Raw genomic sequence first — 25702 nt, forward strand, 5'->3', positions numbered from 1 at the left:
TCTCCCTTAGATCTTCTCCTAGGTATCCTAAAAAAAGAAAATTTCTCAAAGCTTTAGTCATTTACTATTTCAAGTTAAGAGACATTTCGAAAGATTTAATTTAATTTATTTATTTAGTTTTCAAATCTGTATAATTTATCTTTTCAAGTATATATGTAGAATATGTGTAGAATATATACCTAGTACTTATATATATATAAAAAAAATGTCTGGAATATTTGATTCTTAAAAAAAATGTGAAATATTTGAAAATATTAATATCGAAATTTGAAAAATAAAACGAAGATTGTACTAAAAAGGAAACAAGCGAGGAATGGAATATTCATTGCTTCAGAAGCGTGCAGTGCCGGTGTTTGACTCGCCGATTCCAACTACGGCCGCCCGTACTGCCGGGATTCGTTCTCCCGCCCTTCACACTTCCGTCGTGAGAGATGGCCGGCGAAGCACAAGATCAAGGCCATAGATTCTTCGTTGCAGTTCACGTTGGCGCCGGATTTCACGCACCTTCCAATGAGAAAGCCCTCAGGTCGGCCATGAAACGCGCTTGTTTGGCTGCCGCTGTAGTTCTCCGACAGGTCTGTTTCACAATCCTTTTCTAGTATCTACTCAATCATTCATATAGATTGACGCATTTTCGATTTTCACTCGTCTTCCATTAAATCCTTGGGAATTGAAACTAGGACCACCGGATTTGTAGCTTTTCCCGATTTAATTGAATGTGATAAGCGAGCCAGGTTATTTGCTCAATATGATCGTAGATACAATTTTTATTTAATGCGTTGTTGGAACGTATCGAGCTCCGGAGCAGTTCACGAGGATGACGACCACTTTCTATTCTTCTTCCTGTATAATTTTTTTATTTGAAGTTTTTATCTGTGTCTAGTTATGCTTCTTTTTTAATAATTTTCATTTGAAGTTCGTCGATATCTTCTTCTATGCATTGCTGGCTTGTATCGAATTATTGAGAAATTGACGAGGATCACGACCACTGGCTATTCTTATTTTTTAAGAATTTTTATTTGAAGTTGGTCAATATCTTCTTTGTTTCATTGTTGCCATTTATCGATTGACGGCTAAGTTCGCGTGAGGATGACGACCACTTCCTGTTCTTCTCTTCGAAAATTTTTTATTTGAAGTTCGTCAATATCTTCGTCGTTATAACCATATAAAATCCTTCTATGATTTTTGTCTTGTTTTAGGGCTCAGGCGGATGTTTAGACGCTGTTTCCGCTGCTATACAAGTTTTAGAGGTAATTTTCTCTTTCAAATGTCTTCTTCATTTTCACTTTATTTCCTTACAGTGTTTTTGTGTAATTTTACCCGTGGTAATTTATGGTTGAACATAAGAATAGCTGCTGTTCTTTGTCCTTTACGGAAATAGTCAGATTATAGGAAATGGCCGTTGTAGAATAGTTGGCCCCCTGTAGTCGGATTCGGATGACGACTAGTGTGTCCAAGTGTTTGTATCAGTGATCAGTCTTACTGGAATCGTGCTTTTTGGCAGTACCAATTCCATTTATTTCGTGGATACTGGTTCTCAAGTGTTTTCTCTGAAACGGATTAGCTGTATCAATACCTGTGAGAGGAGAGTGCTTTAATGTTTTAATATAGGGACCTGTTCTCTGGAGCTCTTAACGATTCTATTTTATCACATATGTTTGCATAATCCCAAATTTAAAGAGACGACTTATTGTAGGACGATCCAGTGACAAATGCTGGACGAGGCTCCAATTTGACCGAAGATGGCCATGTAGAATGCGATGCTAGTATTATGGATGGTGATACGGGTGCTTTTGGAGCTGTTGGAGCAGTGCCAGGTTTAACATTTTCTAATGATGGACCTATTTGTTATCACTTATCAACATTGGCTTCTGGGTTATTTTAATCTCTGTATATTATTTGTGACTGCATGGTTTTTATGCACGTTTCAATAGTACTGTACTTATACTGTTAATTTAATTGATATCTATCATATATTTTCTAGACCAGGTGTTCAAAATGCTATCCAAATTGCTGCTTTACTGGCAAAGGAACAAATGTTGGGATCGTCTCTGCTGGGCCTTATACCTCCGATGTAATTATTATTGTGAGATTGCATTGCTTCATTATCTTTCCTGGCAATGGCTCAAGCATTTTTCCTGTAACAGGATATTGTGTGTCATGCAAGTTGGTTTCAAGTCTAACATTGTTGCGGATGACTCCATTGCCATTAATATTTTGAAATTATTTTGCCTTTTTTTATTCTTCACGTTGACATTCAGCTTCAAACTTAACTGGATGAAATTTCTTCCAACTAATAGTGGAAAACAATATACTTTTTTGTTTATAGCAAGTTTGCTGTGGTATTGCTCTTGAATGTAGATTGTAGAGTATGTAGCAACTAGTATGCTGCTTCATTCTTGAATATTCTAATTTATAAAATCCAATCACCAGGAAGGTTTTGCTTGTGCAGCTTCCTAGTTGGTGAGGGTGCTCGGACATGGGCAAAGTCCAAAGGCATTTGTTTGCCAGAAACTACTGCAGAGGCTGATGAGGTTATATGAGTACCTAACTAATATCTTCTTTGATTTATCTAAGCATTCTATTGAAACTCTTTGATTATTAACTCATCAATATCTTATGTTGTTTGCGAGTCTTCTGATCTTTTGCGTTCACATATAGTGGTTGGTGACAGAAAGGGCAAAAGTTCAATGGAAAAGATACAAGTCAATGATTGAACGTGCAAAAGAAGAGAAAAAAATTTCTAATGTAACGCATTCTTGTAGTCCTCAAGACAATGCTAGAATATCAGGTTTGGGTTCTCTATTTTACATGTGATGGTATACTAAATTTATTCTATTTTGTCCATCTCTCACCTACTCCTAGAAACATTTTTGGTTTTGATTGTTCAGAAGTCCAATCACACAATCCACTGGAAGGCACCACATGCCAGTCATCAACGTTAACTGATGCAGAAAAGGATTGTACTATGGACACTGTTGGTGTTATATGTGTTGACAATGAAGGACATGTCGCATCTGGGGCCTCGAGCGGTGGCATTGCAATGAAGGTGGTTTATGACTTGCCCCTAATATTATTTGCAGAAGGTAGAAATATAACTGATTAGATAAGAAGGATTTTAACCGATTTCAACTTTTAGGTCAGTGGACGTGTGGGATTAGCAGCAATGTATGGTTCAGGCTGTTGGGCTTCCTCAAAAGGTCCATTTGGGGCTCCCTTCATGGTTGGAGGCTGTGTTTCTGGTGGAGGAGAGTATCTCATGAAAGGATTTGCAGCTAGGGAATGCTGTGTATCATTATCACTGTATGTTTGTCCACCATCCATGATTAAGTTTTCAATTCACGTGAAGTTCTCAGTGGAGTTTTAGTGCTAAGAAACACTTTACAAGTTTGAAATTTCTTTGGATATATTTATTCTATAACTGCTTCTTATCCCAAACGCTCATTCACACTGTGGATCTTTGACCTCAACCTAAATCTAGCTTTTATTCTTGATTAGGATGTTACTGTTTGCACATTAAGGAATACGCGCTTAAAAGTTGACCATGTAAAGTCGTCTGTTTATTTTTGTTTGACATAGTTTTATATGCTATACTCAGATCACAGGCTGGTCCAGCCTCTGCTTGCATGAAAGTTCTACGCAATTTTGTTCAGGAAAGCAGTCGATTTAATACTGATAAAAGTGCTGGGATTTTACTTGTCCAGGCTGACATTCATAAATCGGTGACCTACTGACCGAACACTTTCTGTAATTCTGTTATTTCATTTACCAATAGTTATCTATCCAAGCATTGTTGCCACAGGCCCCAGGAAATCCACAGAAGTTGAAAGCTGTGGAGATTGCTGCTGCTTACTCTTCCCTTTCGTTTGGAGTGGGATACTTCGCGAGCTCTATGGAACGACCCAAGGTATTTATTTAGAGTTCTCTCTGATTTAGTGATCATGTAAACTAGTTTATGAACTAAGAAGAATATTAAGGTATTTCAAAGTTGTATTATAATGTTTCTAGACATGAACAAAGTAGGAAGATCCAAGCTGAGTAACTTGAAAGGTAAGGGGTTACATGCACATTTGATCATGCTCATATTAGAGAAAGGGAAGGAAAAGTTATAGAGAGAGAAAAAGTTAAAAGAACTTTTGGAGAGAGATGTTAGAGAAAGGTTATATGGAGAGAAAACGTGAGCCGTGAGGTATGTACCTAAAGCATTAAGAAGTAAATGTGAGATTTTGAAGAACATAAACATTTTAAAAACCTTTTTTACAATGTACTTAATAAGTTCTAATACTTATTTTTTCAAAATTTAGAAACTAAAAATTGAATGGCTTAACCAGAAATAGAAAATGAGATAGTTATCCAGAGCCCTCTAAAATTCCTAGCCACGTCTACTGCCCTGCGGTTGCAGCGTTTACAGTGCCGAGATTTATTAATCTAAATGGCATGCATCTTTATGTAAGAATCTTCTATCATATTTGTGAAACTTTTGGTTGATTATTAACCTATGTTTTGTCTCAGGTGTCCATTTTGCGAAGTACAAAACAAAACGATAAGATGGGAATCGATCATTTTGAAGCACGTATCGATCTTTCAGACAATGGGAAGCTCTAATTGCATTCAAGTATTTTACTATTCTATTTCAAGATTGAGATGCAGGAATCGTGCACTCTCCATCTTCGTCACGGTCCTATTCCACACAGAAAAATGGTCACAGATGTAGAACTTCCATTCTGTTTTGTTAATTCAAGTACAATCTGAAGATGCAGATAAACGGCATTGATCGTTCAGATCAGATGCAATTCCCACGGTACGTAGCTGCTATATGATGTCTTAACTCATGTTCTCCCCAAATTTAAGGTTATTATTTAGTTGTAGCCATTGAGCATCTTCTGAAGCATGAATTTCTCCTGTGAACCAACTCGCTGGTGATTTTCTTAAGCTGTGTATAACGGCTGAATATATCGAGCATTTATTTATTATCTACATGCAAAACACCATGCAACAAAAGCACTTAGCTTCGCTCGAGATTGAAGGTTGGAATCTCCGCACCAAAAGCACTGAGCTTGGAAACTCTTTATGCAATTGAGTTATCGCTGAGATTGTGATGGTGGGGAGCCATCATCAGAGAGTATCAAAATTGAAAAAAAAATTGATGAGTTAGATCAATAGAAGGAAAGAAAGGAAAATAATTGGTAAATTCGATTTGGATAATTTGGTCAATTAAAGGTGATTTAGTTCAATTTGATGACATCAAATTTTTATTTTTCTTAAATTTCTTCTTTGTATTTTTCTTCTGAGTACAACAAGTGGGAGTAGAAAGATAGGTGTCAATTATCACTAAATTATCACTAAATTGAGTTCTTGTTCGTGTTAGCTTCTATTTATTTTAAATTGTTGATGGTTTGACGTGGATTTTGATAAACTCTACTTACCCCCATCAAGTTGTTATCATCTTGCCCATCTCTTATTTGCTGCTTAAATATCAAACAATAAAAATAAAATCGCTGCAATTTAGTTCCAACAATTGTAAATAAATTTGTTCCCAAGGAGAAAACTAATGTGAACTCAGCAGCTGGTGATTATTAAAAATGGCGGTATGGGCAATTCGATTCAGCTTGGTTTTTCGACTCGAACTTTGATCACATAATGAATCAATTAATATCTGCACTCCTAACTAGACATGGTACAATCAAGATTATCACACAAGGTTCAGTCAACATTCTTATTATATCATAAAAGAATTTACATAATAAAAATTTCTACTATATCATAAAAAAAAAGTACAAAATGATAATAATAAATTTTTTTAATTTTTTAACTTCAAATATTTATTTGTTATCTTTTTTTTTTTTTTTGATATCTTCAAAATTTATTTGTTAATTGAAATATATTTTATGATTTTTTCAAGAATATCCATTGACATTAACATTTTATCAATATTTTCAGCAACATATTCATAGAATTAAAACTTTGATATTTCCATTTAAAACCTACCTTGGGTCAATTCACCTCCAAAATATGTAGTCCTCCCCTGTGATTATTCAAAATGGAATAAATCCAGTAAAACACAAGGTGGAACCAGTTGCTTGCAACACAAGCAGGACAATCCCCACAAGTCAATTCTCCCAAAAGAAAAGAAGTTGAAAAATGACTTGAAAAGATATGCTCACATTGGGGTTATTCCAAAATCATGAACTTCCAAAATTTCACTGGAAGTTGTGTGTTCTCTTTGCTGCTGTGAGCGTGTTGGAGAGAAGCATTGCTATCGTCATTGGCCCGACTCCCCCAGGTACAGGAGTAATGGCTGAAGCAATTTTGCTGGCCTCCTCATAACAGACATCTCCGACCAGTCGGTAGCCACGAGGACTACTTGCATCCTGTTACACGGCGATAACTACTCAGTGAAACTTTAGATGTAGAAAGATCATTCCAAGCAAGCTAGGTATCCTATAGTTTTAGAAGAACAAGTTAAAACAAACGATATAAATTAGTGTAAAATTCCTTTTCTCACCTCTACTGGATTGATTCCAACATCGATAATAACTGCGCCGGGCTTTATCCAACTACCCCTAACCATATTTGCTTTGCCAACCGCTGAGATAATGATATCTGCTTGTCTTGTTAGCTCTTCAGGGTCCTTGGTCCTAGAATGAACTACACTGACAGTTGCATCTTCTCCCTACACAAAATGATAAACAGAGAATCTAAAATCAATAAAATTGTGGATAGAATGATACACATTTAATAGATTAACAAATAAAATCTCTCACCTGAAGCAAAAGAGCAGCAGGAGTTCCTACAATATTGCTTCGACCAATTACAACAGCTCTCTTTCCTTTGATGCTGATATTGTATCTATGCAATAGTTCAATGCACCCTTTGGGCGTACATGGAACAAACAATGGCTCTTCACCTCTCATCGCAAGACGACCAATGTTCAGCGGATGAAACCCATCTACGTCTTTTTCAATGCTTACAGCATGCAATATACTTTGTTCATTCATATGCTGTCAAATCAATGAAGACATTAAGTCAGTTGGCATATAATCTTTGACCTTCAATTCCATCAAAGTACCTTTTTTTTCATTTTTTCCTTTTTGATAACTGGGAGTCACGAGCTTTGCTCCCCTCTACCAAGGCACCGACGCCTACCCCAAGACCCGGACTTGGGAGATATCAATAGTTTTTTGTATTAAGCTCATCAGAAGGTTCGAACTTGAGACCTCAAAGCCACAAGGCCAATATGACCAAGAGATCCCAAGTTTTTACCAACCAGACTGCCCTTGGCGGTTTCCGTCATAGTACTGCTACAAATATGTTTCTAGTTTTAAATGAAACAGGGCAAAATCAAGTTTCAAATTCTTATCTAAATTTACATACAACATAGAACAGACCACAACCTATTTGTGATAACATGTAATTTAAATTTAGTGTGCCACTAGTAATATGCTGAGATAACAATTCACTCTTCAAATGACAACTCCATTAAAAAAACCTTTAATGAGATTTTCAAACAGGATGATGCTAGTGTTAGTAGTAATGCTTCTCACATTCATGATGATGATCCAAGCTTGAAAGTTGATGAAGAGTCGTTTGAAGATGGTTTGTGTATTCTTTTCAGTAATGTGCAATTCATTTGGAAGACATTGAGCATGGGTTGAGCTAAGGAAGAACTAAATTACTATTTACTTCGAAGCAATTTGAATCAGTCTCTATCAAATCAAGCCCAAGGGTTCGCATCAGTTTTCAAGGTTAGGGTGGATTTTGGTTAGGTTTGAAGAGCTTGTTCTGTCTATCAATGAAAAGTTTGTTTCTTGTTATAAAAAAAACGTGATATGCTGAGACAATATAGCAAATTGTGATAGCATAAAACATTTGACAAAAGAAATGAAGTTAGTAAACATACTTTAGGTAAAGGTAGCTGAACAAGGATGCCATGAACGGATGGATCATCATTGTAGCCCGATATGTATTTGAGTACTTCTTGCTCGGTCGAATCCTCAGGCAAGTTCACTTCAAAAGATTTAATGCCCACCGATTCACAAGCTTTTTTCTTGTTTCGTACGTAAGTTGCAGAATCCTTCCTATCTCCAACAAGGATGACTGCTAAGCCAGGAACAACGCCAATAGCCTCCTTCATTCTAGATACCTCAGCCGTAATCTCCTCCCTAATCTGCTTCGCCACCAATTTTCCATCGATCACTTTTGCAGTTGACTCGGTCGAAATTGAAGCTGAAATAAATCGAAAACAAGAGCACAAATCTCTTACAAAAGGCGACTGAAATTAATCCATAGAAACTACGATCAGAGACCATAATATTGCCACCATGACCTAAATGGTGACCTAAATGGTGACCTAAATGGTGACTGAAATTAATCCATAAAACCACAACAACTTGACGCCAAAGCTGCTTAAAATCAACGCAAAAACATTCCTGAACTTCCACTATCTCAAGAAACAAAATAAGATGGAAACTACAAGCCAGATTCTCAAAACGTGAAGTTCTAACTTAAAGATCATCACTAAAAAGCTTTTCATAAGCAAAAAATTTGAGAGAGAGAGAGAGAGAGAGAGAGACGGTACCGGAGACGACGGGCAAGGTTGAAGCGGAAGAGCGAGAAACGAAAGCTGTAGGATATGCAATTGCAGGACGAGGAAGGGCGAGAAGACGGTGAGAGAGAACGGCGCCATCGGAGCTTCTGAGCCTGGTTCGAGTGTATGGAAGAAGTCGAACAGTGGTGGAGGGAGAACAATCTGTGAATTTCATGGATGACGCCATTAGAAAATGGCGTAAGAAAAATCTGCACGTTTTGGTGAAGAGTTAGGGTTTATGGAGCAACGGCGCGGCGGAGCAAAGAGGGGCAAAAAAAATTAGTCCTATTTCGTTTCTCTGCCTCTCACGATGAAGAAATGGAGACTTGATTTTGTAGCGGCGCCGGCGGAGAGGAGCGGCGGAGGACGGGCCGGCGGCTGCTTTCTTATTTCTTATTTTTTTTTTCATTAAAAATATTTTAATCTCTATAGTTATAAATTTAGTCTACTTTTGACTTTTTACTATCATCCGACCTTCTTCCTTTTGTACAATATATAATGACAGAGTTTAACTTTGGCTAATTAGATTAGTTCATAGACTATCGGTAAGTATGATTCATTTTGTATGTATCTTTGTGATGACTTTAAAAAATTCCATGAATTGTCATAGTTATTTGGTATAATCGATTGTCCTTTTATCTCGAGAACAAATTAATTTTGAGTAATTTGAAAAGTCTCATAAAAATTAAGTTAGTTTTTTTATCGTATAACAATTTAGTTTTTTTTTTTTTAATTTATAGCTATCAATATGGTGAAACTTAGCCAATCAGCTATCATACCGACCAACACAACTTTTTTTTATTAAGTTAAATTATAAGATTAATCTTTTGAATTTTTTAAATTATCTAATATATTTTTGAACTTTTAAAAATACCAAACTAGATTGTGTGCAATTTTTAAACTTTAAAAGTGTCTAATATACCAATGATATTTTAATTTGAAAAATATTTGACCTCTCAATCAGAAAAAATCTTGTCCTCACCATCATTAAATATTTGACAACGTTATTTAAAATTTTCATATTTTTGCATTTCTCTCTTTTTAGTTGTCGAACATTTAATGGTGAGGAAAACAAAATTTCTCGTTGAGGAGGCAAGTGTTTTTCTTTTAATTTTGTGTCTAATAAAACTCTTACGTATTGAACATATATCAAATTTCACAAGTCCATGACATAAAATTGAAAGTTTAAAATCCTAATAGATACAAAATTCAGTAAATTTTAAAAAATGTTGCACAAATCAAGGATATACAAAATTAAAAGTTTAGAGAGTGACTCGACAAAAGATCAAAAGTTCATAAACTTATTAGATCCTTATAAAATTTAGAGACCTATCGGACACAAAATCAAAAGTTAAGCAGACAAGTTTGACACGTTTTAAAATTCAATGACCTATTAAACTCAACACTTTAAACCAAACTCGTAATTCAACTTGAAGTTAACAAGAAACGAAATGAAAAGTGAAACCGAAAAGGAATGTGATACAAAAACATTGGAAGCAAACTGGCAAATAATGTGTACAGAATGCAACACTGTACTGTACAACAATAATAAACAAAATATAGAGTGCTTAATCTAAGTTTTGTGTATAATTGTGATGTTCCCATGGGTCTTGCAGAGGGTTTAAAAAGTTCCTCTTCCAACCAAGTCCACAGCATAAGGAAGCAGCATTTTAATTTTCATGGCAAAAATTAAACAAAATTAATTATAGAGCAAAATGTGGTCATCCAAGTTTCTGTACACTTTTATACCAATGTGAAATTGTTAGTCCACCCTTTTCTTTAACGATTTTTGCCTTCCTTTTTGGATACCACTGATATCATATAGCCAGTGTTCCTTCAGTGACTTGGTTCTCATCTGAAGAATCAGATGTTTGAATTTTCGGTTTACTCATGATTCGAGAAAACCCGTACCCGAGCGAACTTCCGCTAGCTTCACATAGCTGCAAGTGCAGACTACAATTGTAAGATCAAGTCCCACCCATATTTTACTAGTGCTTATAGAAGGTTTCGGGGTTCAGAAGATGCATCAATGATAAATTTATGTGTGAAAATAAGGACAAAGTACCTCAGTAAGCTCGGATAAATGTCGAGATCGGAACTCGTTGATTGTTGCAGCAATCTCTGACATGGGTAGTTTAGCCTTGAAGGAAAACAATTAACTTTAGGATCCAAAAATCATGAAGAACACTTCAAATGTATTTCTAACAAAGAAAAACTTGTCATTGCTTTTATTTGTCATTACAGAAAAAAAATTTCCCCATATTATGGTTTTGGATGGTGATCTAAATGCCAAAGGCTCACTCCACGATCATTAATGTAGATGTCTCAATCATTAAAACATTTGTGCTAAATTCAAGATTTTGCAGATTTAGGGTGGTTTTGAAAGCTGAAATCATTTGGGGTTGTGCCACTAGAACTATTTTTTGGAACATTTAGAAGAAAAGAAATCAACGGGTCTTCAACAACATGGCTCGTGCTTGTGATGTTTTTTTTGTGTTAAGTGTACAAATTAATAGTCTTATTGGTTCCTAAAATATTTTGTAACTATAATTTAGCTTTGATCAATAACGACTAGAAAGCTGACAGGTACCAAAACTTCATCAATTTGGTTTTAACCAGTAATACTTCATCACAATAGCGTAATTACCTGAGCAAGAACGGCAGCAGCCAACTGTAAGCTTGGTTCCAACGTCTCTGGAACTACCTGCAAGTGTTTTTCAGCATAGGCAAAGATGTAACTAAAAATTTGCAACATAAATGGACCAGACCACTCACTCCTTCCATTTAAATATACCGTGTACGTTAGATCATAAGAAAAGAAACATATGGTACTTTAAAATTTCAAGACTCAGCATCACATCGTCTAAGGATTCAAAAATAATACCGCGGTAGCCCCAGCCTTCTCCAAATTAAGGCCATGATCAACATCATGAGCTCGAACGAAAGTCTTAACATTAGGGAAATACTTGCTCAGAGCCCAAACAGTTCTGTAATTTGCACCCGGTGAGTCCAAAGTTATTGCAGCAGCACATGCCCTTTCAGCTCCAACTTTATGAAGAACCTAGTGACCGACATAAAACATGTTTTAACATAAAGAAAGCCAAGAACATAGTTTCTCATATGAAATTCCTTACCTCTCGACTTCCCGCATCTCCAAAATACACAGGAAGGTCTAGGGCACGTCCAACTGCCACTCTATCACTGAACGAACAAAACACAAGAAACCTTCACTTCAAACTCTAATCTCAAAATAAATATTGTACGAAAGTTAAAAATGGTGATTTCCAAATTGATCCTAAGATTGTCGTTCATTCTTCACTTGTAAAATAGTTGAATTGAATTATTGATTATAAATAACTGACTAGTTCTGTGTAAAATAATCTCCTCAGAAACCTGTCATCTATTTCTTGAGGATATACTGAGAAGTATCATTCTGTGCATTAGAATATCAGAGGCCCTAAGAACTTAAAATATACTAAAATACATGATTTAGTGGTGGGTGCATGAAATCAGGTCAACAAACTTCAATGATACATTTATTTTCTTCCAAAAGGTAAAGAATGCCATGCATATACACAAAATCAAGACATAAGACTTGGTTGTTCTGTAAGGCCAATAAAAGAATTTTATTTTCTAGCGCCAAATACCTCCTCACATCAAGAGCAACAAAAGGTATCAGTCGCTCGGACAGAAGCTGGGCTATTATCTGAGGGTGATGAAGAAAGAAACGTAAAATATTGTGGTTAATGTCATAATAATAATACCTATAGTAAAGTTCAAAACAACTTTTATCTAGCAACTATGTACAAGAACAAGACCTGACCAACTCGTCCAAATCCACAAATAATGATGTGATCTTGTAAATCATCGGTCTGGTGAAATCACAAGAAAAGCCATGGTTAGTTTGTAACTAAACTAAGTTATAAAATCATGAATCAAAATGTGTAATTATAACCTTTTTAACAATTTAAAATTTCTTTTATAATAGTATGATAAATTGAACTCAAACAAAGAAAACTGGAAAAAAAAAAAAAATGCTTCACCAAACAACTCCTTTTCTCACAAACGTGTCCAAGCCTAGGAAGAAACCATGAAAATGGATGTTTTGGTTAGATTGTATGCATCTCCATTCTCCACTAACTCAACAAGATAACTGTGCAGTCTATGTTCAAGCTTTCATGAAAGTTCTTGATGTTTGGGGGGGAAGTACAGTATCACGAAAATAAAGCTTCAAGAAAAGGGAATCACCAATCCAGTGTCTTCCAAAATAACAAAAATGCAACCCAATTGCCTCTCTGGTTCTAAAGATTCTAAAGTTCAGATCCCAGATAAATCTGCCTCTCTCTACTAAATATATAGTCTATGTTTTAAAAGCATTTCTCCCATTGAAAAGTCTCCTGAGATGTGCAATAGAACTTGAAGAAAGTATCTCAAGAAATCCATTTTAAGGCTTCGTTTTTATAGGAATTAGTACCAGCGTTAAATTTGAAAGAGGCAGCCTTATAGATGTGCTTTTCCTAGTTGATGTGTGCACCGCAGACAAGCTAAGGAAGATACAAATTACTCATTCAGGATTGCCCATTTACAAGATTAGTTCGGTGGAGGTTGCCGGATAGCTTCGGCCTTAATATGGTCTTTTCTGACAACATTAGTAGATTGTTGATAACTATTCTCCACTTAGAGCTCTCTTCTGAGGATTCTTTTGTGATTTTCTGGGTTATGCGTATTGCCCTTTGCACAATTTTATTCCCTTAATGAAATTGTTGTAGATAGATCAAGGACTGACACATCCACCCCCCAAAATGAACAGAAGGGAGAGAGGGGATGTGATCTCCTATAGAAGTCTTAACTTACCACGTAGTTTAGATTTACTATTAAGGAAAATATAGAATTAGAGAACTTGGTCACCTCACCCACCTAATTTGGCTATCGCCAGGAATCAATCTTATCAACCTCTGAAGAAAAAGATAACCATCACGAATTGAGGATATCCAGACCAACTAGACTATCTTCATCTCATTTATACACATTGTAATAAATAATAATCAGCATTAAGTAAAAAGTTATGTTTCAAACTACCAAATTAGTCAAGTTATAGAAGAACCCAATGAGAATAATTAAACCATGCCAGTTCAATATTCCAGCAGTTTACCTCACTTTCAACAGGTAATAAACTCCGAACATCATGCTGCTCAAAACGAGAAGCAATTAACTGACCTCCAGCAGCTAGCCACGGCGTAAGGGCCATTGAAATTCCCACAACAAGAAACAATAAGGAGGATAGGTGAGAAGACATTATACCCTGTAAAAAACACCGATTAGCAAATTTTTTTTTCTGGTAAAATAATCAATTTCATAAGAAGAATGGAAGTACAAAAATGACCCTACCAAAAACAAGGGCAAAACAAAACGAACAATCATCCAAAGAAATAAGTATTACAAGAAAGGTTCGAATCATTTAGCTCTTTGAGAAAATTAGCAACTTTGATCTTACAATAAATGATTTTCATAAAAATCAGAAGATAGCAAGAAAAGTTGTTCGTGGATAATAAAGCAAAGCATTCAAATCCATCTAACAGCTAAATGATGTGATTTATGTGAATATAACCTGATTGACAGCTTCACCAAATGCCACAAAAGCAAATTCTCCACCAGGAGCAAGAAGCAGTCCAACTCTTAACGCAGATATAATTGAGATGCCAAAAAGCCTACCAACCAAGGCAACCAATATAGTCTTGCCACCAATAAGAAGTCCCAAAGACCCCGAGATAACTGGAAAGTTTGAAAGAAGAAGTTTTGGATCAATAGACATCCCAACCTGAAAGTCACAAATAACCATGAAAATAGTGTTAAATCAGTAATTACGAATGCAATACAGAAGAGAAATGCTATAAGTACAATTAAAACACTAATCAATTAGATATTATGAGAATTCTTGCATATAGAGCTCTTAACCAGTTATGTACGATGTTGTAGGGCCAACAAAGCATCTTCACTCTATTGTGATAATAAATCAATTTAGTAGTGTATCTTTTAGTTACTCGTAGTTGGACTCACAAAGAACACAGTACTTATTAATTTACAAGTTCTAGAAGAGTTACATAAAAGTGAAGAATTATCTCTCATTGGAAAGTGTTGTGGGCAGAAGCTTTTATTTTTGCTTGGTTGGCTGTTCGGTTTTTGAAAAGTTTGTACGTTTAAATCTTGTTGGAACGCGAGGAGCATCTCGGTTTTGAATCCGAAGAGTTGTTTTTAAAGGTCCCGCCTTTGTGTTTAAATTAAAGTATCTTGGTATTTCATTCTCTTCAGTAGTCCAATGGATCCTCATTCCTCCTCCCACAAAATCAGTAACAAGGATTCATTCTCTTTGAGCCTTCAGGAGTCTTCTCCATTGATCTCAATGCTTGGTTAGCTTTTCTAAACATGGAGTTAGAAAGGATTAACAAAGAAAGGGTCATTTGTTTAGAAGCTCATTCAAGGAAAAAGTTGGAGATTGAAGCTGTTCGTGATAGTAAGATTGCTGTAGCTTGCGCAAAATTTTTTCAGAATTCAAAGCCTTGTTTCCTGAAGTTGTTTTTGAAGATATTCTTGAGGTTAAAGATCCTTAAATTCTGATGAAGGTGGTTCCTTGCGAGTGGGAGGCTTGTTCTGAAAGTTTGAAGCTCCAGATTTATCTAAAGTTTTTCTTCCCTTTTTTGTCTTTCATGTCTTTTATATATCTTGTTCATTAGGGTTCCTTCTCCCTCTTTGGGTTCTTGCTTTCTACTTTCTTTTTTTCGTTTTCTCTCTCCCTTCCCTTTGAACAATTTTTATTCATTTTCATTAATCAGAATCTTGTAAGAAGTTTGTATTTCATTCAGAAAAAGAAAGAAAGAAAGAAAATAAAAATACCAGAACTTATGAATTCACAAATACCAGAACTTTTCATCTACGGCTCTCAAGCTATTGAGTTCTTCTTCAGAGCAAATAATACAAACAATGGGTATATTTAGGATGTTTAAACTTAGCTAATCCATCTTTATCCCTATCCAACATTCTCATCTCCTGTCTTTATCAACCACTATTAAGTGTAAAAGCTTAACTTGATTTCTTTTTATTTTATTGTTCACACTTCCGTATGTGTGAATTCAAATGCTGGTTTTGTTACAGGTATCAACGTGTGTGGATAATGAAGAATAACGTTGCAAAGTTTGAATTTAGAATTTCCTATGTAATGAAATTGAGGTGCGAGGAACCAAAAAAACTTGCTGGTGTCACTAGTTGAAAGGTCCATTTCCTTTTCTATTTTAGTCGTTTCCTTGCTTATATATGGAGTTCTTTAGCTATAAATTTTCATATTCATTCCCGTTTTCAATTAGTTCCAATTTGGAAGTCTTATTGCCATTTCTTTGGCTGGGGCAAGTGAGGAGATGTTTTATCTTCCCCCTTGGATCTTCTTTTCCTTTAATTTCTATTAATACGTCTATTATTATTCCCTGGCAATTGTTAACATAAAAAAATCTATAATTTTAAAGAAAATCTCAATACAGCTAATACAGCTAAGATCCAAGTGTTCTTCATATCCACTACTTTTTGCAACCTAAAAAGTCCAATATAAGGACATCAACAGCTTTTCTTAAAAAAGTAACTAGCATGAAGTACCTACCGTCATGAAGAAGAGACCCAATAGGAGGCCACGATATGGAGCAATATCAGATTCAACCTGCAAGGAGAATTCCGTTTCTGCTAGTAATAGACCTGCTAGAAAGGCACCCAGTGCCATTGATAGTCCAGCCTGCTCTCAAAGGATGCATAAACGAGAACCCAACAAGAAAAAAGAAGATGATGATGATAAGCAAATGAAATGATATTTTCAGTACACTGAAAAAAAAATTTAATTGCAAAGCAGTACCCTGGCAGTAAGTAGACTTGTTCCAAGGATGACAAGGAGTGTGTTGGCGGAGAATATTTCTGCATTTTGATTTTCAGCTATTTGTTTATAAATTGGTCGTAGTAGCTGTAATTAGGAGGAAAGAGGACAAGAAGAAGAAATCAGAAATAATAAATAGAAGCACACGATACAAGTTTTGATATCTTAAATTATTATTGTTTTAAGTAATATAACAATTGCTGCAATATAAGTGTCTAATAGAAGCTTCAAAAATGTGTACACCACACTACTTCTTGGTGGTGTCTTAGCTATAGCAAATTTTTTTGTAATTACAATCTTTCCACGTTCGTTCACAATTTGAAAGCTTTTGTATAGCTTCTTTGGGTGGGGTTTCCTCTACCCCAGCCCTTAGGCTGTTCCTCTTTTGAGTTGACCTAATACAAGGTTTCTTATCTAAAAAAAATAATAGAAGCTTCAAAAATCATTCCCTTCAACAGCATGAAGTTAAGAATTCATCAAATTTCTAACATTATATAACTCCTTGCAATTAGAGTTCTTGTCCAGTTTTTAAATCGGCAATTTTACAGGAAATGTGGTTTCAAGAAATATTGTTTAGACTTGAAATGATCAATGATTCTGAGGGAAGTTTCCACAGCATTTTTAATGTTAAGTTAAATAACTTTTAGGTAGAACATATGTATTGAAAAGAGAATCCGTAAGAGGGAGAGGGGGGCCTAGAGATTCTCCAGTCAGCCATGAGACAAATAAGTAGAAAAGGGAAGGCAAATTACAGAACTCTTTGCTGGTGTTTTTTTAGATAACCAGAGGGAGACCGCAAATATCACACTTTCTCAAAAAACACCCCCGCTCCACTAAGAACTGAAATCATACATTTATTCTAACAATTAGGCATTTTTTAAATGGCAACATAACATTCTAGCAGATATCATATTCTACAAAAGAACCCTTTCCTCAACGAAAAAAGAATACAACAGGAAGGAGAAGAGCTTCAGCGCTGTAAAGAATAAAATCTCCACCTACCAGGCGCCCACCAGCTATTATGGCAGAAATGGCAACTATTGCCTTAACAGCAGCCAGGCCAAGAGCTTCAGCAATGGCTTGAAAACCAATCTGAAAAAGAGCATAGTATATAGATCTTATATTTTAGTTAACACATTCCAGGGAGTTTACCCACCCAAAATTAAGGAGTCATATATTCAGTTTCAAATAAATGCAAACGAGGTTTTAAGACCAAAACTACTATTACTGGAGGAAAAATTTGAGTCTAATCTGAATCTAACAGAAAGCAGTAAAGAGCAGATGGATACAAAAATGAATGAGTCTTATATAAAAATGTTAGATCAACAAGATATAAACAGCATCTTGTTTTTCGTATCTTGCATTTAATAGAATTAAAAATAAATAAATAAAAGTCAACAAATAAACTACTTTTCCTTCTTTGGTCCAGAAATCCTCCTATTCTCACAAGGTTTGAACTGGGACTACCACTAACACTGTAACATTTTTTAAATCAAATAAACTTGTCCAGATAGGTTGATCAAAAGGTTTTGAACCAAAACCAAACCACTCAATAAATCCCCTGTACCACGATCACTTTAAGTACTTTAGTTTAACTAACTTAATACAATATATTCCAATTACTCCGAAATTAGTCATTTGGGCATTTAATTTGCTCCTTTGTGGTTCTCTTCGTTTTCTAGTTTTAGTTATTAGAAAGAAAGAAAAATGAATTCAACCAGTGACCAAGATGGAAGAAAAAAACCAAGTAGAGTATGTGGTAGTGGTACATTAAATCTAACTAGCATGTATGAGGTGGCAAGAGGAGTAGTCTAAGTCTAGCAGTTGTGTATTCGCATATTCTTTGATTTGTGAAATCATGAAAAATGGAGGTTCTTATAATCAAGCATACAATGGGAATGGTTAAAGATGTATTTAAATAGTGAATACAATGTAAAGGGGTGCTTAATATTAAATTCTCCTATTTTTTATTTTTCATTATGGTACAGACCATCATGGCCATGGAAATTTGCCACCATATCCAACATTTGGGGTTTAGCGTACCACTTCAGCAACAATCTACAAAATAGATATCCAACACCATGCTTCTAGAAAAAATGACAAAGGGAGGGTGCTTAATATTAAATTCTCCTATTTTCTTATTTTTCATTAGGGTACAGACCATCATCGCCATGGCAATTTACCACTACATCCAACACTTGGGGTTTAGCGTACTACTTCAGTAACAGTTTACAAAATAGACATCCAACACCATGCTTCTAGAAAAGAAATGACCAAGGGAGAGCACAAAGATAGTGTTAAATTTGAACTCTATAACTGCATAATAAGGTTACATGAGATTAAATTATAAATAAAAAATAAAATACTGCCCATTTCTTATTGATGCCCCAATTTTTTATTTCCTAGAATGTTCAAATAATTGTCACAGCCATATTTAGAAAAGAAATATAAATAATTGTCACAGCCATATTTAGAAAAGAAATAAAATATATAAGACTACGATTGGAAGTGGTTACCCCTCCTTTTGATGAGTTAGGTGAAATTAGAGGTATGAGAATCAGCAAAACCACAACAGCCAAGTCCTGGACATGGAGGAAAGAAAGTTAACTCAAAGCCAGAGCAACAATAAAAACTAAATATTTTGATATAAATTTATTTTTGTCCAGCCTAAACATAATGAAACTGGCCATCGGAGCACTAGATCAGAGGACATTCAACATTACAGATTTAGTACATCAACAAAAAAAGAAATCTAAATAGGCCAGTTAATAGAACCACAGATCCCCAAAATAACAAAGACAAGATTGAGATTCTCGTTAGCTCAAAGCATTAAATGCTCTTTGGAAACAGTGAGCTACATCGAGCACATTGCACATTATGCAATCAAAATCTTCACACAAAACTAGTTGATATGGGTTTGACTATAATAAAATTATAAAAGCAAAATGAAATTTGGTGTAAGGATCATAAAATCACCTAGCATGGTAATTATCTCCTGATTGAAATAATCAAGATACCTGGAATAGTAGGACAGAAAATGTGGCACGTCCATGTCGTGATGTGCTCTCACCTCGCTCTTGCAACACCTGCAAAGAGAGAGCATGACCAAAGCTGAAACCATCCAAAAAGCCCTGTTTAGGCTTATAATTTTATAACCTACAATACGAATCAACTATAAAGCTAGTATTTGGCTGAATTCTGGAAGGGTGATGCATAAACCAACCATAAGTCAGGATCAGAGGGTGGTTATTAGGATGGCTAGTTTTGATTTAGAGAAAACAAGTGATTGGACCATTTACATCAGACAACACGAAAATTAATTAATTCACATTAGTTTTTATTCTGTTTAAGAAGCTTATAAGTAGGGGAAGGAAAGATTACGAGACAGGGAAAAAAAACTCTCTTTACTTTTTGTTATACAAGAATACCATGACTATACTTTTAGCTTGCCATAACATATAATTAGCAAACATAATAATAACTACAAAACACAGGTTTGTACTCGATAAGTGAGAAAATAGAAGCATATAGGGATCACAAGAATTGGCTAATGCTCTTTCCTTCATTATCTTTAATATTCGAGATATAAAATCGTTGCAATTACCACTAGCAGCCAAAAAACAGTCAAATTATAGAAAATTCCACAAGACTAACAAAGAAAGATAAGCAATGAACAGGGAAGAATATTTTGTCCTTGAGCTTAGATTCAAATAACTCAGAGTTAGTCTCGGCACAACTCCATCCAAGAATTGTAGCAATATCACAGTTACAGAACATAAAAATTTATTATCCATGAATTGAAAAAGTTATAGTATAATGGAAAAAATGCTACAGCCTTGAAGCCAAATACAAATCCATGATCAAACCTGAAGAACAACAGCAGTGGATGACAAAGCCAAACCATTTCCAATGACAATTGCTGCTGGACCAGGCTGCCCACAGACAATATGAGCGACTAAGCCAACCACTACAGCTGTAACCAAAACCTGCATTTCTGAATACGGTCAAATGCCTATGGTAGATCACTTACCGACTAGAGTCAGGCCAACTTGGCCTCATGAATGTAAAGATTGGAATTTCACAATCACCTGTGCAGACCCTAACCCAAAAACATATTTCTTCATGGAACTTAGCCTCTCAACTGATAACTGAAACGAGAACTTAGGTTCAATATTCTAAAATTATAATGCTTGATAAATAAAGGAATAGAAACAAAATCAACTTAGTTAAAAAAAATCACCTCAAGGCCAATGTTGAACAGGAGAAAAACAACTCCAAATTCAGCAATTGCTTTTGTTCCATGCACGTGACGGATTATGGAGAGACCATATGGCCCAATTAAAATTCCAGCAGCCAAGTACCCAAGGACAGGACTTCCTATACAGCACATTGGTTAAAATACACCATTGGTCGAAAATATAGAGACAAACATGTATATAAACTTGTCTGAAAACCTACATAAGCTAACCTAGATGCCTCAGCACAGTTTATTGTGAAACAGCCTGGCAACATTTTCTATGACTACAATTCCAGTAAAAAGAGTATAAAATCTAGCTCCTTCTGTAGTTTTTCATTTTTGTAATGGAAAACACTAAAACATAGTAGACCACAAAAAAAGATTAATGTAATAGAAGATAAGAAATAACTACTTGGCAACTAAAGGTTTAAAACTTCCAGTGACATTGGTATTCATAAAACTTAAAACTTCGAAGCAATCAACCTAATGACATTAAGAAATAATTTAGAAAGAAAATAGCAGGAAAGGCAGGTAGGAAACTCAGATCTATTCAAAGAGCATCTTCACCTCCAGGAAGTTTCTGGAATGTTGGCACAAATATAACACTAGCAAGCAACAGCCATAGCATGTCTAAGAGAGAAGCCTCCTCTTCATTCACCTGAAGTTTTAGAATGGATAATGACAAGTTACAGTTACCATAAAAAAACTCAACTCTGGAAGGGATCAACGAGAACATGCCTCTTGATGGGGAAGCTTGGAAATTAACTCTTTCACTCTTTTAGGAAGTTTCCTTAATTGTTGAAATAAAGGTTTTGTATTCAAGGAAACTTCATCAGTGCTAGTGGTGATGACATCAGGCTGCTGAAACATCTGATAATTCCTTTCAGCTCGAGTAGCAAAGATAGTGATCCTGCGATGAATTTCAACATCTAGTGATTATATGAACCAATCTCTTCTCCCTACACAACAGCAAAACGAAAGTGCAGAGTATTGTCCATAGAGGAAAACTATATACCAGTGGCTACATTTCATGCTTATGAAGTTGATTTGCTTTTCACATGGCAGCAATTTTTTTAAGTTTACCATTTATTTATTTACTTTGGTCGAGATGTCAGCTACTGTTACTGTAAGAAATACAAACCGGAGGCAAAAATCTCTTCTTTCTAAGATTCCTGGAGAAGGATAATACTGGTGCCAGTAAGATGAAATATGCTTGCTAGACTGGTCAATTAGCAATATATTTGTAAGAACTATCTTTATGAGCCTTCATACTCTCATAGAAATTAATGCATAAATGATAAAGAATATGTTCTGGCGTACCCCGTTCCTAACAGAACTAATCCAACAACTAGCTTCGGCAATTGCTTTTTTGTGGAATCCAGGAGACCCTGGAATACTGATGCTGGAGTGAACTCTGTCCCATCACCTGTAAAAGAGAAAAATGACGCTGAAAAAAAGCGTGACGACTTTTTCAATAGAGCCTTGGGGGCATTTAAGGGTGAGCCTTCTCTGGTCAAATCCTTCTGTGTTTCCTGCTTTTTTGCTTGACTCAAAATAGACTTTTCTGCTCCAGATTCAACCTCCTTTAAGGAGTCTGAACTCAATTTTCCATTCTCATTATCACTCAAGTAATATGGTTGATCCGAATCTTCAGAATCTGAAAAGGTACCCGGTAGAGATTTGACAGCTAAGGAATCAGCACTAAATGCCACATCCCTATCCATTTCAACAGCAATATCACCAGAAATTCCTATGACTGCCTTATTTTCCTCATTTACAACTTCTTCGATAACATTTAACCCCTGTGTGGTTTCCGAAACATCAACAAACGAATTTGATGAAGACTTCTCCAATTTCTGTAATGCTATTTCAGCATCACTGACCCTTTGGGCAGCCTCAAGTTCAAAAGCAACAGCCTGCTCGGCCAAAAGCATTATATTTGCCACATCCTCTTCAGCTTTCAATGCATTTAGCTGTGCTGTTTCAGCCAACTCATTCAACCTATCCACTTCTTTCTGCAACTCTTCCTTTATACTCTGTAAACGCTTCAATTCTGAATCACAGTTTTCCAAATTTTCCCGGCATTCTTTGATATCCTCCTTAGCAATCAACAACACTTCTTCCTCTTCCTTACAATCAATCTCCCGCTCACTAACTATTGCAGTTTCCGGAGAATCATTTCCTCCTTTTTCCTGCTCCAATGACTCTATTGCCACCTGAAGCCTTGCCTCTGCTAATGAAAGAGCCATGGTAGCTTTTTGAACAGCTTCTTTGGCAGCATATTCTTCATTCACTATCTGTTGTACAGAATCGAGAGTAGAGTTCACATCATTCCAAGCATGGGCTGCTTCATCTTGCAAGGCTATTGCAGCTTCAGATATTTTCTGGGCCTTCTCCTCAAACATGGTACTATTAAGTCTTGCAACTTCCAGTTCTTTCATAGCCTTCTGCAGCAATTCTCTAAGCTCGTCCACAGTCGGTGCATCCGTTTCTGCCGCTTCTAATTCTCCACCAGCTTCTCTGGAACCATCTGACCCTACACCATCAGTAGGCCCAGAACTGGAGCTTTCATCACCATTGTCTACATATTCAACATTTCTGCCATTTCCATCAATAAATGCTAAAGAATCATTGCCTTGACACTCTGAGTGAACCATCCCCATCCTTCGACCATTGATCTTATTGGTACAGTTAAAGAATCTCTTGTGCTTAAAAATTTGCAAAACACTGTCAAACTTTCTAGCACAAACCAGACTCAAATTATTGGAATTGCTGGAAGCTATAAATCTGTTTCTCTTCTTAGGCACTTTATACATTACTCTTGAACCACCGATCAACTTGGCATCAATAATTCTACTTCTGAGCACATTGCTATGACCAAATTGGTCCAATGTCTTGCAATACGTTCTTTCACTAAACACATTTTGTTTCCAAATATTACAAGATAAATCCATAGTTCCAGGAATATTAGAGAGGTCTTTCCAAAGCCCAGTGTTCAATTACATACTAGTACCAAGATTGCCAGTCAGTCAGCCGTCATTGACATCCGGTCAAACACCTGGAGAAAAAAATCAATCACTGCTCGTGAAATGCAGATACAGACCAAAGACTATCAATCAGGTCCCGCTACAGCCCTAAAACCATAATCATGCATGTTAACTCATAGACATGAACATCGTTCCATTCATCTGAGTCAGTCACTCGTGCATTCAATTCAAATCAATCAATCATGAACACATATAACTGCTGATACGGATGCTGAAGTACATAGAAATGCAATCAAATCCAACTGCAGCAAGTAGATTAATAGAAAAACAACACAACACCGAACCATCGATGCACACAGACACACATGAGCTAGTAACACACATTCACCAAACGTCTGTATCCCTAAACAAACTAATTCAGACATATTTAGCTATATTTCAATACAGAAGGTGAGCTAACCGATGCCGAAGGCTGAGAAAACAATGGTGAGACGTCTGACGAAGCTCCGGCTATCACAGTCTCGCCGGAGAGAGAGAGAGAGAGTGGAACTGCAGCAGCAATTGTGAGAAATAGGAAGAAATGAAGAAATTACAAACAAATGAGAGAGAAACTTTTGTAGTGAATTGCGTTTTGTTTGGATGGTGGGAAAATGAAAAATTGGCCGAGAAAAATAGAAAGCCAGCAGCAGCAGCGGCTCTTTGATATTTCTCGTGATTTTACGGAAATGGCCTTTCGCTGGGCGATGGGTTGGGTTCATCGTTGATTCGTTTGCGGGGTATTGGATATTCCGAATGAAAGAGGCACCTGGCAACGCGCGTTTGGCGCGCGTGGATGCAACCCCGCGATGGAAGAACGCACGCGCGCGGCACGGGAAATGTATGATATAACGAAAAAGAAAAGCACAAGGAGACTGACTGGTTTGAGAGCGAGACCCCCTGTCAGCGACAGCGCCACGGAAATTAGTATCTTACAAGTTACGAGTTAAGGACCCACATGATCCTTGGTTCTAATTATCTGTCGATATGTCAGACATTTCCATCGACGTAAAAAATAGTTCTAAATATCTATTTTCATGGATTCGACATTGATGTGAGGATAAATTGACATTTCTGTCCTAATATAAAAAAAATCGACAAAATATGGAGAATATTAACGAAATGTCACTAATATACACATAATATTAATATTAATTATTTTTTGACATATTTAGAAATATGAAAATATTTATTTGTTAATTTAAATATGTTTTACAATTTCTTAATTTCTATAACTTTTACAGAAGTATCTATCAACATCGACTTATTATCGATATTTCCATGAAATTGAGACTTCGATATTTCCATCTACATCGACATTTAAAACCTTGGTCTAATCACGGTTTTTCTTTTCTTTTTTAATATCCGCAAGTGTCCAAGTCAGTTTATGCGCAGCTCGACTATTCTCATGAACCGCTATCTAACCTTACAACATTTTGTACTGTAAAATACATAGGAATTAATTCCAAAAACAATGGCCGTCATGGAGTTTGAAGTTTAAATATTATTATATTGTTTGTGTATTTTTGAAAAGTGATCCATTTGATTCTTATTCGTAAAATTTTAACATAATTTTATATACAATAACAATATTTGAATATTAATTTTTCACTACATTTCAATAGAGTTACCAAGTATGATGTTAAAATTATTATCAAAATATATGATAATACAAATGAAAATTAAGAAGAAAAAAATACTAAAATAGTAATTTCTTAAAATCATAGGGACCAATAAATTTGGAGGACGAAAACGTATGATGATGAAAAGAATATTTAGACATTTAATTATATAGATCGTAGCATGAAATTCCGTGGCGATCAGGTGCACTGCATTCCCCATTTATTGTTATCATTATTTGAAAATTTCCAATTAAATATTAATTATTCGAGGATCACGAAAAATTCTTAAATTTTCTAAAGATGTATCGTGAAAAGTAAGACGCC

At 35.7% G+C, this 25702-nt stretch overlaps 3 protein-coding genes across 5 annotated transcripts; 1 reads left to right on the forward strand and 2 right to left on the reverse strand.

Annotated features, from left to right (window-relative positions):
• The first annotated feature begins 283 nt into the window (after positions 1–283).
• On the forward strand, positions 284–4973 carry LOC111016424 (N-terminal nucleophile aminohydrolases (Ntn hydrolases) superfamily protein). Its single transcript, XM_022291829.2, has 11 exons — positions 284–575; positions 1200–1250; positions 1697–1817; positions 1990–2074; positions 2453–2534; positions 2662–2791; positions 2892–3049; positions 3140–3303; positions 3599–3722; positions 3803–3907; positions 4513–4973. Exons 1-11 carry the CDS (start codon positions 432–434, stop codon positions 4603–4605), a joined length of 1257 nt encoding a protein of 418 aa, XP_022147521.1. The 5' UTR covers positions 284–431; the 3' UTR covers positions 4606–4973.
• On the reverse strand, positions 4646–8987 carry EMB3127 (Amino acid dehydrogenase family protein). Of its 3 annotated transcripts, none has more exons than XM_088124089.1 (6): positions 8579–8987; positions 7901–8226; positions 6765–7001; positions 6506–6673; positions 6165–6371; positions 4646–5087 (listed from the first exon to the last, which is right to left on the reverse strand). In XM_088124089.1, the coding sequence occupies exons 1-5, from the start codon at positions 8772–8774 to the stop codon at positions 6201–6203; spliced, it is 1098 nt and encodes a 365-aa protein (XP_087980215.1). In that variant the 5' UTR covers positions 8775–8987; the 3' UTR covers positions 4646–5087; positions 6165–6200. The 3 variants fall into 3 exon arrangements, with proteins under 3 accessions (XP_087980215.1, XP_087980214.1, XP_022147497.1); XM_088124088.1 differs by lacking the exon at positions 4646–5087 and adding an exon at positions 5952–6025; XM_022291805.2 differs by lacking the exon at positions 4646–5087 and having other exon boundaries at positions 5952–6371; positions 8579–8986.
• Positions 8988–10039: 1052 nt separating this feature from the next.
• KEA2 (K+ efflux antiporter 2) lies at positions 10040–24446 on the reverse strand. The gene is made up of 21 exons (XM_022291786.2): positions 24181–24446; positions 22054–23791; positions 21472–21643; positions 21301–21391; positions 20737–20873; positions 20585–20644; positions 20363–20482; positions 19514–19582; positions 19013–19078; positions 17499–17588; positions 16479–16583; positions 16233–16361; positions 14196–14405; positions 13740–13889; positions 12406–12459; positions 12235–12293; positions 11722–11788; positions 11472–11648; positions 11235–11291; positions 10653–10727; positions 10040–10527 (listed from the first exon to the last, which is right to left on the reverse strand). Exons 2-21 carry the CDS (start codon positions 23685–23687, stop codon positions 10405–10407), a joined length of 3645 nt encoding a protein of 1214 aa, XP_022147478.1. The 5' UTR covers positions 23688–23791; positions 24181–24446; the 3' UTR covers positions 10040–10404.
• Positions 24447–25702: the final 1256 nt, after the last annotated feature.

Source organism: Momordica charantia, assembly GCF_013281855.1.
Source record: "Momordica charantia cultivar OHB3-1 chromosome 5 unlocalized genomic scaffold, Mcharantia_2.0 BLBB01000005.1, whole genome shotgun sequence".
NCBI classification, from domain to species: domain Eukaryota; kingdom Viridiplantae; phylum Streptophyta; class Magnoliopsida; order Cucurbitales; family Cucurbitaceae; genus Momordica; species Momordica charantia.

Excerpts from the sequence above, each read along its gene's own strand:
- LOC111016424 (XM_022291829.2), top strand. The coding sequence starts at position 432 with ATGGCCGGCGAAGCACAAGATCAAGGCCATAGATTCTTCGTTGCAGTT. Across the intron at positions 1,818-1,989 it reads AGCTGTTGGAGCAGTGCCAG|GTGTTCAAAATGCTATCCAA; the intron begins GTTTAACATTTT and ends TTTCTAGACCAG. Across the intron at positions 3,908-4,512 it reads GCTCTATGGAACGACCCAAG|GTGTCCATTTTGCGAAGTAC; the intron begins GTATTTATTTAG and ends GTTTTGTCTCAG.
- EMB3127 (XM_088124089.1), bottom strand. The coding sequence starts at position 8,774 with ATGGCGTCATCCATGAAATTCACAGATTGTTCTCCCTCCACCACTGTT. Across the intron at positions 7,002-7,900 it reads TTCAGCTACCTTTACCTAAA|CATATGAATGAACAAAGTAT; the intron begins GTATGTTTACTA and ends TTGATTTGACAG. Across the intron at positions 6,674-6,764 it reads CTGCTGCTCTTTTGCTTCAG|GGAGAAGATGCAACTGTCAG; the intron begins GTGAGAGATTTT and ends CATTTTGTGTAG.
- KEA2 (XM_022291786.2), bottom strand. The coding sequence starts at position 23,687 with ATGGATTTATCTTGTAATATTTGGAAACAAAATGTGTTTAGTGAAAGA. Across the intron at positions 17,589-19,012 it reads CTAACTCATCAAAAGGAGGG|ATTGGTTTTCAAGCCATTGC; the intron begins GTAACCACTTCC and ends GCTCTTTTTCAG. Across the intron at positions 14,406-16,232 it reads TGGGTCTCTTCTTCATGACG|GTTGGGATGTCTATTGATCC; the intron begins GTAGGTACTTCA and ends TGTGACTTTCAG.